At 39.1% G+C, this 13,113-nt stretch overlaps 1 protein-coding gene and 1 pseudogene across 4 annotated transcripts in view; one reads left to right on the top strand and one right to left on the bottom strand.

The window, feature by feature from the left end:
• The window catches only part of TENM1 (teneurin transmembrane protein 1), an 801,117-nt gene that overhangs the window by 642,133 nt on the left and 145,871 nt on the right, over positions 1–13,113 (top strand). For all 4 annotated transcript variants that reach the window (XM_059156967.1, XM_059156964.1, XM_059156965.1 and 1 more), the window contains exon 18: positions 12,840–12,959. In XM_059156967.1, the coding sequence (XP_059012950.1) occupies positions 12,840–12,959 (120 nt within the window). The remainder of the gene's footprint in view (positions 1–12,839; positions 12,960–13,113) is intronic.
• Positions 11,257–11,326, bottom strand: LOC131822435 (small nucleolar RNA U3; annotated as a pseudogene).

Here is a 13,113-nt window from a genome sequence, read left to right as displayed (position 1 = left end):
TGGCATGCCTGGCCCTGCTGGTATTTGGGGTTGTCACCTCGGGACCACATAGCTTCTGTAGCCTTCCTTGGAAAGACCTCAAGTGTTTGGTTTTTTCTTTCCAATCTCTTTCCCTGAGGGTCCTTAAATACTTAATCTTATCATTTTACTTAATCTGGGGCCTTTAGTACCTTGGTTTAAAAAGAGAGAAAAAGTGACTGGACATGAACTGGAAATCACAGTAATGCAATATTTCCACCCTTACTAGAGTACCTGCGTTTACCTTGTGAAGAGTTGGCATCCACTCTGCCTCGTACCTTAGGCTCCCTTGAGGCAGTGGATTTTAACCTCAGGTAGCTCAGCTCATCAACCATGAAAGCAGCTAATCCAGGGCCCGCTGTAGTAGAAGCAAAATGTCCACTTTCTATGAGAAGTGTGTGTCTGTTGAGAGGCATTTGACTATTGTGTTTATCAATTAGAAGTTTTAAGAACAATTCAGATATCTAAGAATTTGCAACAGTGGGGCTGGGTGGAGTTATGGCAGCTTCTTTTGCCCATTCCAGTTGGAATGCCTACCCTTAACTGAGAAGTTCTAGAGTGGCGACCAAACTTAATACAGCATTAAGCACATAACAGCACCGTTAACAGACCACAAAATAAAGAAGTTTAACACAATGGTAGGCTTCTTCCACTTTCTATGAAATTGCTATATTTCAGTTTCTTGCTCTACTCTGGGATATACCCAGAATTAGCTCTGTATTGTCCTAATTGCTGAATCTTAAGTTCTGTGAGGACATGGACCAAGTCTGATTTGTTCCTTGTTTTGATTATCTGTTGCTGTGTAGAAAACTACTTTAAAATGTAATGGATTAAAATAAATTTTATTATTATATTTCATGATTCTGTGGGTCAGAGATTCACATAGAGCGTGGCCAGGATGCCTGGTCTTTCTCCATGATGGTTGGGCTCTCAGCTAGGATATCTCAAATAGCTGGGGGCTGGAACAGCTGTACAGCAACCAAGAATCTCTCTTTCTACATACAGCCTTTCTACTTGTGCTTCATATTGGCATGGAAGTCAGCCTTGTATATGGTGGCTCAGGGCTCCAAAAGGGAGCACTCCAAGAGACAAAAAATAGAAGATGCCAGTCTCTTAAGGCCCATGTCTAGAAATTTTAACAATGTCACTTACATTACTTACTGTTAGTTATAGCAGTCACAGAGCTTGCCCAGATTCAAAGTGGGGAAGACATAGATTCTCCCCTCTTGATGAGAGAAGTATCAAAGAATTTGTGGCCACCTTTAATATACCATACCACCATACCCTCAGATTCTAACACAGCACCTAGCAAAAAGCAAGTCAACAATGAGTGAGTGATTTAGCTGTGGTAATATTGAAGTGCCCTTCTCATATTTGCTCATGAAAAACTCATTTTTGTTGCCTAGAACACATAGATGATATTAGGACCTCAAATAAGTTAATTCCCAAACATAGAACCAGCCTAAAGGTAAGATTACTATTCTCCAAATAGCACAGGAACAAATTCATAAAAGATGAAGTGATTATCTAACAGTAGCAAAGTGATTACTTTTTTTTTTTTTTTTACCTTATGAACCATTCCACCACTCTAAGAGCCTACTCATAATTGACATCATTTATAACTTTGTATAAGCATCAATAATCTTCTCTGCCTTCAGTGGGCTAGATAATCAAAATTTAGAACCAAGAAAAAATTAGAAAATAAGGAGCAATATCAGGAAGCCAGTGTGAAGGCTGCTATTAACTGGCTTACTTTGGTATGTGTCATTATTCCATCTCATGAGAAAAACAAAGACAAGTACCCAGGACAAATTGAGGTACTCCAGTGCCTTGAGCGTGGCATTCTTGGCAAACTCTACTTACACAGGCCTTCCCCCCTCCTTTACTATACCGCACTCAATAATAAAACCTTGATTCATGCTCCTGATTATTCATGATACCTGGTCATAGCCATAATTACTTATCATAACTTGTTTAATAAAACATGCTTTTCTGTACTGAGTTGAGCTGGGAATTTATACCATTTGAAATCCTGTGAATGGCAAAATGAGTTACTGAATCAAGAGGGAGGCTAAGTGGGGGAAGGTTCCAGGAAGATGGGTTGTTGATACAGAAATGGCTGATCTTGAATAGAGAGTAGGACTTAAGACTTAAGAATACTAAACTTGAAATTTGTATTTTGAAATTTGTATTTTATTGAAATACTAGTATTTGCAGAGTAACCAAGGACTTTAAATTCTTCTAGAAGAGATAAATTCCTCTGCTGTCCCTAGTGTAGTATAATATCCTGATGTGAGCTCATGTTTTGAAAAGTTAAAAGGATAGATATTCACTCATTTGAGTACCTACTGTGTGCCGGGAACTGTGTGAACGAAAGGAAACAAAAGAGACAAACATTTATCCACAGAACTCCCCTTATGATCAAATGGTAGAGGCAGTCAAACATCAAGTAAATGCAAAAATAATTAACTTAATTACATATTGCAATAAGTTCTGCAGGTTATGAAATATCAGGTTTTTGAGGGAGCCTGGAGTTCATCAATTCTGGGGTCTCGAATTCAACTACTTTGAACCTAAATGGATGTAAGACAAGAGGTATTCTAGAAAATGAAACAAAGTCATTAAACAATGACAGAAGTGAGACTGATCTGGAAGTTTTCAGCAGTAGCTCAGAGATGGTACTAATTAACTTAAGTGAGCATGAAGAGCTGATAAAATTGACACAGACAGGAGACTATTGATGACTTGCAAGGAAAACACAAAGCTTATTTGGACCGTAAGCAACTTAACTATTTGCAAGAAGTTCCATCCTTTGAAAGGTGGAGCTATAAGTAATTTTTTCCTACAATTTAAAATGTTTGTATTAAACAGATGAATTCAATGGGTAAAAAAAAAATCAATCATCAAAAAAACTCTCACTTCCCACAATGAAAAAATTCCCATTAACAACACTTTGGCATCATTTATAATGATGGATCCTACAGTTTCAAGATAATCCTCATTGAGAAAGATTAATCATTTCACTCTTTAGATCGATGACCATTACAATGTTTACTTGGTTCATTTATCCATGTGATGATGGGCACTGTCCTAGGCTCTGAGCTAAAGCAGTTGAAGGGCCTTCCCCATACAGTCCTGTGAGGAAGAGTGATAATGAAAAAAGGTACATATCAGATAGGTATAAGTACTTTCAATTGATACAAAGAAAGGTTAGGGACAGAGAGTGACCATTTTAGACCAAGTGGTCCAGGAAAGTCTCTCTGGAGAAATGACACTCGAGCAGAGACCTCATGGCATTCATTCTATATCTCAGATGACCTTGGGCCCTTATACAACAGAATGTCACACAAGCCAAGGCCTGGCAGAGACTTTTAGAGACCCACTAATCAAGATTCTGTGACATTATGTGAAAAGATAAAACAAACTTTTCTTAAGGAATTACTATACAGTGGTTACTGTACTAGGTTTTCCTGATAAGGCAATGGGGTGCCTGTCCTCTAGGAGTACACTGAGAAAATTTGAATACTTCGGACAAACTGAATAGCCTCTAGAAAGAGAAATGAGCAACAGCCCTAGACTGTTTAGTCATGAAAAAAAAAAAAAAAAGCAGATCTTCATCAATTAGTGTTGAACCCAAACTGGATTAAATATATAGAAACCACTTGCTGATTTGGAAGTAGGAAGAAGAGGCAAGAAAAGCTTACATTTTAGAATATTTATTAAGGAAATCCAGTGTTATTATGGTATTCAAGCATTCATGGAAGCAACACACAGTTGAGTCTACACACAGGTAACCCTCAGAAGGTCTGTAACATTACCATTTGTGATTTTGCTGAGATACAAATTTGAATCCATATGTTTTTTGTTTAACTTTCTCATGCATCTTTTGGTTAAGAACCTCCAAGTCTATTTGCTAATGGCAGGTTTTTGTGTAGTTGTAGTCTAGGAACATGAAAAACGTTATACCAGATACGCAACTAGGGGTTGATAAACACACAGTGCAACAATTAGTGAATAACTTGAATACATTAAGGACTGGGGGAAGCTCTTTCTACAGCATCAGCATCTGAAAATCTGTCTCTTGTTCACCTTTCTTTCTGAAGGGAGCCACTGCCCATGATCTGCCCATATTTGCAAATGGAGTCCCAGGTGTGGTTTGGCTCCACCACAGCTCCCTGTGATTCTATTTGTCTTACCATATTACTTGTCCTGAGCAACCTCCTTTGCTTATCACTTCTGCAGTTGTTGTCCTAAGTGGGAAGGAAGATTGTTGGTACTTGCTAATAAAGCACTTTGATCTCATTGATATGAAAGGTGTTACGCATGTGAAGATGGGATCTCCCGATTTTTCAGACAACTCTTTTGTCTGATGCTAAAGTTTAAAAAACACATTATAAAAATTACAAAGTGCTAAAGGTTCCCAGATTTATAGTGCTGACTAGCTCCTGAAATTAGCAGTCAACACCTACAGGTACCAAAGAGAAAGAACGTGTGACTTTCACTTCCTTGCAAATGTTCCTGGGCAATGAAGAATAAAAAGAAATCAGAGCACAGATCTTCAAAAGGCTGTTCAGTTGATTATCTGTGGTATTTTGAAACTCAAATGCTCTGAGATGCTTAATAGCTGTGATCAGTGATACCAGGAGCTGTCTGTCTATAGCTTATCTCAGTATGGATAGGTATTTTCTAATATTTTATCCATCTTACTGCTCCATTAAGAAATTCAAAAGGCTCAAATCCTTATGACTTACTCCTTAGCCAGACTATTTGCTTGCCGTGTCTCTAGCTGGTTCTATCATCTCAATTTGTCCTGAGAGAGGGTAGAGTGAATGCAAGTTTGGGGAGGAGGAATGAATGACAGGGGATGGCTCATCTCCACTACGCACCCTGCACATAGAAAGTACTCAGCAGTTCGTCAGTGTCAACAGGAACTGATGTCCTATGGATAGCAAAAGCACCGTCCTTGTGGGTAAGCTCCAACTTTCTTTTCCTTTGTAGCCGCATTTTAAGAAAGATTCGCAGTATAGCTCAGAATCCAGGTCAAAGGGCCTCCATCACTCCACCACTTTCTAGCTGTGTTATCTTGAGCAATTTTTGTATTATTTTTAACCTCTCTGGATCTGTTTCCTTATTTTTTAAAATGAGGCGAATGGAAATTAAATGAAATAAGATGATACGGATATTAAATGAAATAAGAAAAATACTCAGCGTAGTACCTGACCCACAATAAGTGCTTCATAAATATTTTATTGACACAAATTTGTCTATATATTTGTATACATTATATATATTTAACACAAAACTGGGGTACATAGAGAATATAACTAGAAAGATATAATTCAAAAGTCATTTTACTGGGTTATTTTACTGTCATGGCAACTTGTGAGATGGCTGAGGATAGGTCAGGGAAAAGTCACAATGGGCAAGTAGTGAGCCAAAACTCCAACTGGTGTGGGTGGAGCTGGCTCCACATTTTCCTCTGTGGAAGGAAAAATAATCGGAAGAATATTCCCCGACCAGGCTATAGCCAACTAGGCAGACTTCCCCTATATTTAATGACTAGTCATTATTTGAAGAGCAGCGTCGCAGAGAAGTGACAAGAAAGGTTAATGAGGTTAATAAAACCCCATAGAGCTGATTACAAAGAAACCATTTGAGTAATGTGTAAAACAGGAAAAAAAAAAAACAACAAAAACGAACTTAGGACTGTTCAAGAGTTGCAAGGGCTTGCAGGACAAATATTTCAGGATTCAAATTCCGGACAAAAATAATCATGCATCTAAATGAAGCAATCTGGCACTTACGTGGTCCTGAAAATGTGACTGTGTCGTCAGTTTTCTTATTGCTTCAAAACACTTGATCTTTTTCCCATTACTTTGGGGATCTCAGGCATCCAAAGCAAGCCTGCTTTTGACAAGCAATTACCAGGGCAGATGGGAAAATAGCCACCGTCCTCAGGGTGAGTGCCCCCATTTTGTTTTACTTGAAACATCACTAGCCATGAGGAAAATAATTCTGCTTAAAAAGCTATCTGCATTTTCAATAGCACCACCTTTCCCAGAGTCCTCGAATGTTGATGGGTAATGCTTCCAGCTGCTTTTAATGTTACCCATTTAGTAGGTATTATTTATTTGGGCTAGTGACCAACTGAGTGGGATTCAATCAGCCTGCTCTATTTAAATAAAAACTAATGAGATTTTATTGCGATTGCATATGAACATTCACTGCATTCGCATTTTCAGAACATGAAAACAGGTTTATGCTATAACATTAAATGTTTGCATGGTGCTGTACCAGGTTAGATAACATATATCAAAAACCCAGCATGTGTTGTGTGGAAAACCCCCCAAATATCTGAATATTAGAACCCTCAAATGTATTTAAATTATGAAATACCACGTTGTAATTATATGGTGATATATAAAGGAATAATGGGGTTAGTGTTCATAAATTAAGCATTTGAGGAGAACTATCCATTCATTCTTCCCAGTCACAGGGTTACTGTTTAATTCCCCGAAGTAGTCAATTATCAAACAAAACTCTCATGATGAGAAATTCACAATGCGCAATCCAGAATGCTGGCTTCTAATAAAGGAATTGTAAGGCATCTGCCATGCAGGAACCTCAAAGTCGTCTCTGAAATCTTTGAAGCGGTGCTGTGAGGGTACATTGCAAGTATCTTACATCTTCATATAAAAATATTTGAGTTGAAGTTCTGCATAGCTTTCTTGAGCAGGTGCCATATACACCAGGCACCGGGAAGGACACAGGAAAATCACAGTCTTTGCCCTGGAGTAGATGATCTAATAGAAAAGGCAGACACATATATAACTCTCACCCAAGACAGGCGAGGACAAGTGTGATAACATGCATCCGAGCACTGTCTAAAGAGAATAATAAGGGTGGAGGAAAAATTGACATTTACTTGAGACAGATAAATCAGGTTAAAACATTGTTTCATTTTATAATCTCTAGATTTGAAAGAGACCCTACAGTTCATCTTGTTGTCCAACCTCCACTTTGTCATGACAGTTTCAGCATGACCCCCAAACTACAATTTGGCAGACTCTTCTCCAGAGGTTTATATGAAGGAGTTACAAGTTCATGCCTCATGGATTTATTTCATAACTGTGCGATGTTGAACCAGTTAATGATTTTGCCTGCCTTTGTGTAGTTTATGTCCTGTACCTTCCTCTTGAGGATTTCCTAGCTCTTCATTGGCTGACCATGTTCTAGTCTTGCTTTCACTAAAACGGTGGTTCTCAAAGTTTGTCGGTCTTTAGACTGGCAGCATCAGCATCACTTGGGAACTTGCTAGGAATGCACATTTCTGGGGCCCCATTCCAGAACTGTGAGTCAGAAACCCGGGGCAGGGCAGCCCAGCCAACTGCTTTTACCGAGCCTTCCAGGTGATTCTGGTGTGTGATCAAGTTTGAGAACCACTGATCTGTACACAAGAAGGATTACCAGGAAGGACTGAGGACGAGGATCACAGTACCCAGATGTGAGGACTTCTCTAAAGAGAAGATCCTTTATTCATTGCATGACGTCAGTGGATAAGTTGTTTCAGCCCAAGTGACACCATCTACAGCTGTGGAATTTCACAGTCTAATAAGCCTGCAGAGATGACAGGAGAACCATTGAACCACACCTTATGTGCAGCACGTTTCTGTTCCCTGGAGACTTGAACCAAATAAGGACTCCTGGAGGAATTTACAGAGCAGAATTCCAGCGCTAGTGAGCACAACGTTCTCGTGGCTTCTCTCAGCCCAGTCCTTTGCAATGCTATCTCTTCACCAGAACTGTCAGCTCTGGAGAGGTTTTCATCTGTTCTTATGGAGAAAGCAACCTAACCTGCCCAACTGCTGCTAGATCCCCTGCTGGCCAGGACCTTGATTTTGAATGTTACCTTTCAAAGGATGCTTATGCTCCTATTAGCAACTAAAGCAAATTGTTATAACTTCCCTACCCTGGGCCACCTTTTCCTTGCAAAAGATTTTAATCAGAAACACAATGCAGTAAATTACATCTTCTTTCAGCAATTTAGTTTTCAGTGTTGTTTTTCAGACCAACTCTTGTGCTTGAGGTTAATGTTTTTGCCTGAGGTGTTGCATGAATATTGGATATTTGACACTGAAGACAAAAGACAACAAATAAGAAAAGAGTAGAATGGAACCAAGAGTTTATTGAAGGCTAGGGATAATTTGACTATGCCACGAAAATAGCAAATACAGAATGAATTAGACCTTTCGCATCAGAACAGTCTAACAAGCAGCTTGTTCGTTAAATAAAAGTATATTCTGACTTGCATTTCCCAGGGTGCCCTGCTCTTCAGACCAAGCTCCAAATACCTACAGGATTCAGCATTTAGTTAAAGGGAGAAGCAATTCCTTTGGGGTTGCTGCTTTAGCATAGCGACAGCAAGTAGACAGCTTGGCAGGAGCCTGTGTTCTCCAGAGAACGGGAAAAGAGACACTTGTTAGGGGTGATCTATCCCCATACATGTTTCTAAAGTCACATAGGTCAGGTCCATCTGAGTTCAAATTCTCTTGCTCTAACCCAGAACAGCAGGGAGAGGTTCTTGTTTTTTTAGGTTCAAGGAAGGAAAGCATCCCAACCATGTCTGTGAATCAAAGAAGAATGAGCACCAAGCAAAGATAGAAATCAGGCAGTACCTGCCTTTGAGGGTACAGTAACAGACACACACAACCAACACCAAAGACAGTCACACAGGGTGCACACCTGCCGTACACATGTGCAGGGCCAGCGTCATGACGGTCCAGACAGTAGCCTTCTTTTAGCTCATTTGAAAGGCTCAAGAGATGGGGCGCCTGGGTGGCTCAGTGGATTAAAGCCTCTGCCTTCAGCTTGGGTCATGATCTCAGGGTCCTGGGATGGAGCCCCACATCAGGCTCTCTGCTCACCAGGGAGCCTGCTTCTCCTCCTCCTCTCTCTCTCTCTCTCTCTCTCTCTCTGCCTGCCTCTCTGCCTGCTTGTGATCTCTGTCTGTCCAATAAATAAATAAAATCTTTAAAAAAAAAAAAGAAAGAAAGGCTCAGGAGAGTCCCATATATTTAATGGGAAAAAAGTTTCAGAAAAAGACGGGTCCTTGAAGGATCGGGACTCAGAATGAGGGTAGTTTGATATGGCAAAAATTTAAGAATTCAAGATGTTTCCCCAAGATGACCCAAGGACAGGCCAGGTATGAATACTTCCTTTAGATGGTGATTTGAGGAAACCCTCTGGGTGAGGAAACAGGGAAGAACCACAATGGGAATGATGAAAAGCCCAGAAGGTGGGATGTGACACTACCAAAGACAGACCCCCGCCATACCGAGCTCTCTCCTTCAACAAGGACCTAAACTAGGAAAAAGATGAATTATATAGGCTGCCTTGGATATAAGAAGCACAACCCAAACAGACAATGTAAAGTGGGGAGGAGAGACTACATTTCAGTGAGTGTGTGACTCCGGAAAAATAAAGTACCTACCAGGCTACCGTCCACAATTTTGAATAATTGAATTTAGAAGCCAGTAGTGCACAGAATGGCAGTTGAGCTAAGCAAAGTGGCACAGAGTGTACCATACTTGCAGGAGGATATATGAAGGCTCCCTCAGGGCCATCTGGAGCAGCGGTAGCCTCAGGAAGCAAATAGCCTCAAGAGCTTTCTTTCTGAAATGGAGAGTTTGCCTAGGAAGATGTTTTCCCTAGATTTCTGCATGCAGTGCCAATCAAGATTACTGCAAATTAGAAAACTTTAATACTGTCTTGAAATTTAGACAACTTCCACTGACACAGGATGACTGATGTTGGTCAAATATTACCGTAAGTACCAGTAATCCAGGAATGAAAGGAGCTGAGAGTTATTCTTGTGAAAAATAGATGACACGGAGTGTGTAAATAATGGGAGAAAATGCAGCAAGATACAGGGAATCTTAGAACATTTAAGGCCTCATACATTACAAAGAGAGCTCAATGCTGATAAATGTAGAATAATAAGTTTTATGGGGTTTTATCATATGCCATAAGTTGGCGTGCATCATAAAACATGAGAAATTTAAAAATAGGGTAGTTGAAAGACAAGTCTGCGCATTATTTATGAATGATGAAGAGTGAAATGAATGAGAAGAAGAACAGGTAGACAATGTCTTGAATAATGATGACTTTGATGAGTCGTTATCACACAAATCTGTGTGCTTCATAAAATATGAGGAATATTAAAGAGCAGAAGAGTCAAAAGACAAGTCTACTCAGAATGAGATACAGAATGAAGGAAGAGAGGAATATAAGAGAAATGCACAGAATAATGATGACTTTTATGAGACTTTCACTCACCAGCCTGGATCCTTCATAAATATAAACTGTATAGAAAATAAAAGAGCAGCAAAGAGAAGAGACAGGTCTGCGTCTGTCATAAAATATGAGCAAATAATGCCAACTAGGCTCGACAAAATAAAAACAAAAATAATTGAGCCTAGTATAGCTGTGGGAAGACACAATGTCTAGAGTAATATGAACAAATAAAATGAGTAAGTGTGGAATTGTCTTGCCCAAAGGGATTAAGGGACCGCCTAGGTAGGCTTTATTGTTGCAAAGACCACCTCGTTAACTGGTAGAGCCTGGGTAGGTTTGGAGTTACTCCCCTGCCCCCCAAAAAGCAGTCAGCACTTGAGGCTCAGGAAGCCATGTTTAACTGATTTCCCAGTACCTCTTCTCAGCCCTTTGACCTTCTTCTATCCCTAAATAGTTTGCAGATTTTCTCAACTCGCTTCTACTCATCTATACCCTGCTTGTCAAATTTTGTTTTACAAAGACCTTCAAAAGGTTACTGTATAAAACCAGAGACATCCTTTCATTTTCATTTCTTGTTACATTGGACTTAGAACCTGGGACCAGATCTGTCAGGATTAGTTCAAAATCCAGAACTCATTGACTTTCAAATAAATGTCTTCTCTATTAGAACAAATGGGATTTCAAAATCTCAAACTTTCAAAATCTCCCCCAAAAGAGTCTAGGAGAATCAGAGGAGGCAAAGCAAGTGCCAGTATGCCATTTGCATACCATTCAGAACCATGATTTATAGAACTCATGAAGTGGACAGCTCATTGGAAAGAAGAAAGCCACTGATCTATGTCAAAACTAGAGGTGTTTGTCTGAGCTCAATCCATCAATAGCAACAGTTATTCTAGCTTACTTTTGGATAGTACTTAGTGGCTTGTAGTTAGTTTGGGGGGAAGGCCGTGGGTAAGGTAGGATAAATCCTATATTAGTAACGAACTATAGAAATGATCCCTGAAAGTATAGTCTTAAAATCCTATATTAGCATAACATATCCAACTCCTCTGATTTTGTGTGACAGAACTTAGTGTGGAGTTTAATGGCTATAACATACAAAACAAACTTTGGCTGGCAACTGTCTTTCTATTTTTCAGAGATTACTTTCCTCTCTCTCTCAAATGAGCTATGTGGCCATGAGCCTTTAGATAATGTTACCTCAACTTGCTAATTCTGTTTGAAGAAGGTATCTTGCCAGGGTGGAATTATTATGGTTAGTTTGAAAAGTCATGTTTGCCCAAATAACATGGCCATCTTTAATCCAAGATTAAGATTCCCTGGATCTACTGAATCCCACTTGGTAAAAAAATGACACTAACTCCCTAGGAAAAAAATCACTAACCTTGCTCAACCTTCCTAAACACTACCAGCTCCAGGTATAAAATGCACATTCTCGAGCTCATGACTGCCAACACTAGGATTGGACTCCCCCATCCACGAGTGGTGAAAAAACTCCCCCCAAACCACTGCTACCCCTTGTAATTGCAGAACAGTAAAAAAATCTTTGGTTGGAATTTGTTCCTGGGCCCTCTTCTTAACTGCCAAGCTCCTGAAATTTGTTAAAACTTGGTCAGACTAGAGTTGAAAGTATATACATTTTAGAAGAGTTGGAAGTATACACATTTTAGTGGGCTATGTCTGGGAGACAGCCCAGTTTAGGGGCTAGTTTAATAGAATCCCATTTTTTGGCAAGGTTGAAATTTCTTTGTTTAAAGGGAAAATTGCCTGATATTTTATTTCAATTAGGCAGAAGAAACAGAATACTATAGCCAAGGACCATGTCTCTTTTGCAGACCAACTCTTAAAATTTATCCAAATAAGTCTGCTTATTTTTAAAAAAATTGTTTTTCCAAAAAGGCAATTTGGCAATATGTATCAAGAGCCTTAAAAATGTTCACACCTGTGTATGTAAATGCATGGAAAATGTACACAACAAAATGATGTTGCTGATTACCTCAGAGGAGAAGACCCAACAACTGGGAGAGGGAGGTGGTGAGCAGAGACTTTAGTCACATATGCTATATACTTATGTATTAACTAATGTAATGAGTTATAATTTTAATAAAAGAAAAATATTGTTCCACAACTAGGACTATCTCCCAAGGAATAATAAGATATTTAGTGCTGGAAAAGTTAAGAAACTATGAAATGTTCTAAAATAAGGAATGGATTAAAGTTAAGGAATATTGTTTTAAGGCTATATTGTATAATCACAAAATGATATGGAATTTCTGATTACATTGGACAATGTTAATTATATACTTTTTAAAATATCAGGATGCAGATCTATACTGAGTATAATCCCAATTTTGATGAATAAAAAAGATATATATGTCATCCTTAAAATGTTATTAGTAGTTACTACTGGATTGGTGAAATTATTGTTTTCTCTGTTATACTTGACTGTTTTCCAAAGTGTCTCCATCTTGGCTTCGGGAATCTAGTTTCAACATGCCTTTATATTTGCCTTTAATCTTGTGTTGCAGGCGTGCTTGTGTGATTCGAGGCCAAGTGGTGGCCATAGATGGAACCCCTCTAGTAGGGGTGAATGTTAGTTTCTTGCACCACAGTGATTATGGGTTTACCATCAGCCGGCAAGATGGAAGGTATGTCAGTATTGCTTCTAATCATTGTGGGGGCCAAATACTGACTTCTAGCTATAAGTCAAATGGCTTAGATGATACAGTGTTTGTAAGCCCATCTTCCTTCTACCTCTATTTCAGAAAGTCACTGGTCATATTTATTTTCTCTATTTCCCAA

This window comes from Mustela lutreola, chromosome X (assembly GCF_030435805.1).
Source record: "Mustela lutreola isolate mMusLut2 chromosome X, mMusLut2.pri, whole genome shotgun sequence".
Taxonomy (NCBI): domain Eukaryota; kingdom Metazoa; phylum Chordata; class Mammalia; order Carnivora; family Mustelidae; genus Mustela; species Mustela lutreola.
Note: the sequence above shows the minus strand (reverse complement) of the source record. Positions and strands in the feature narration are given on the sequence as shown.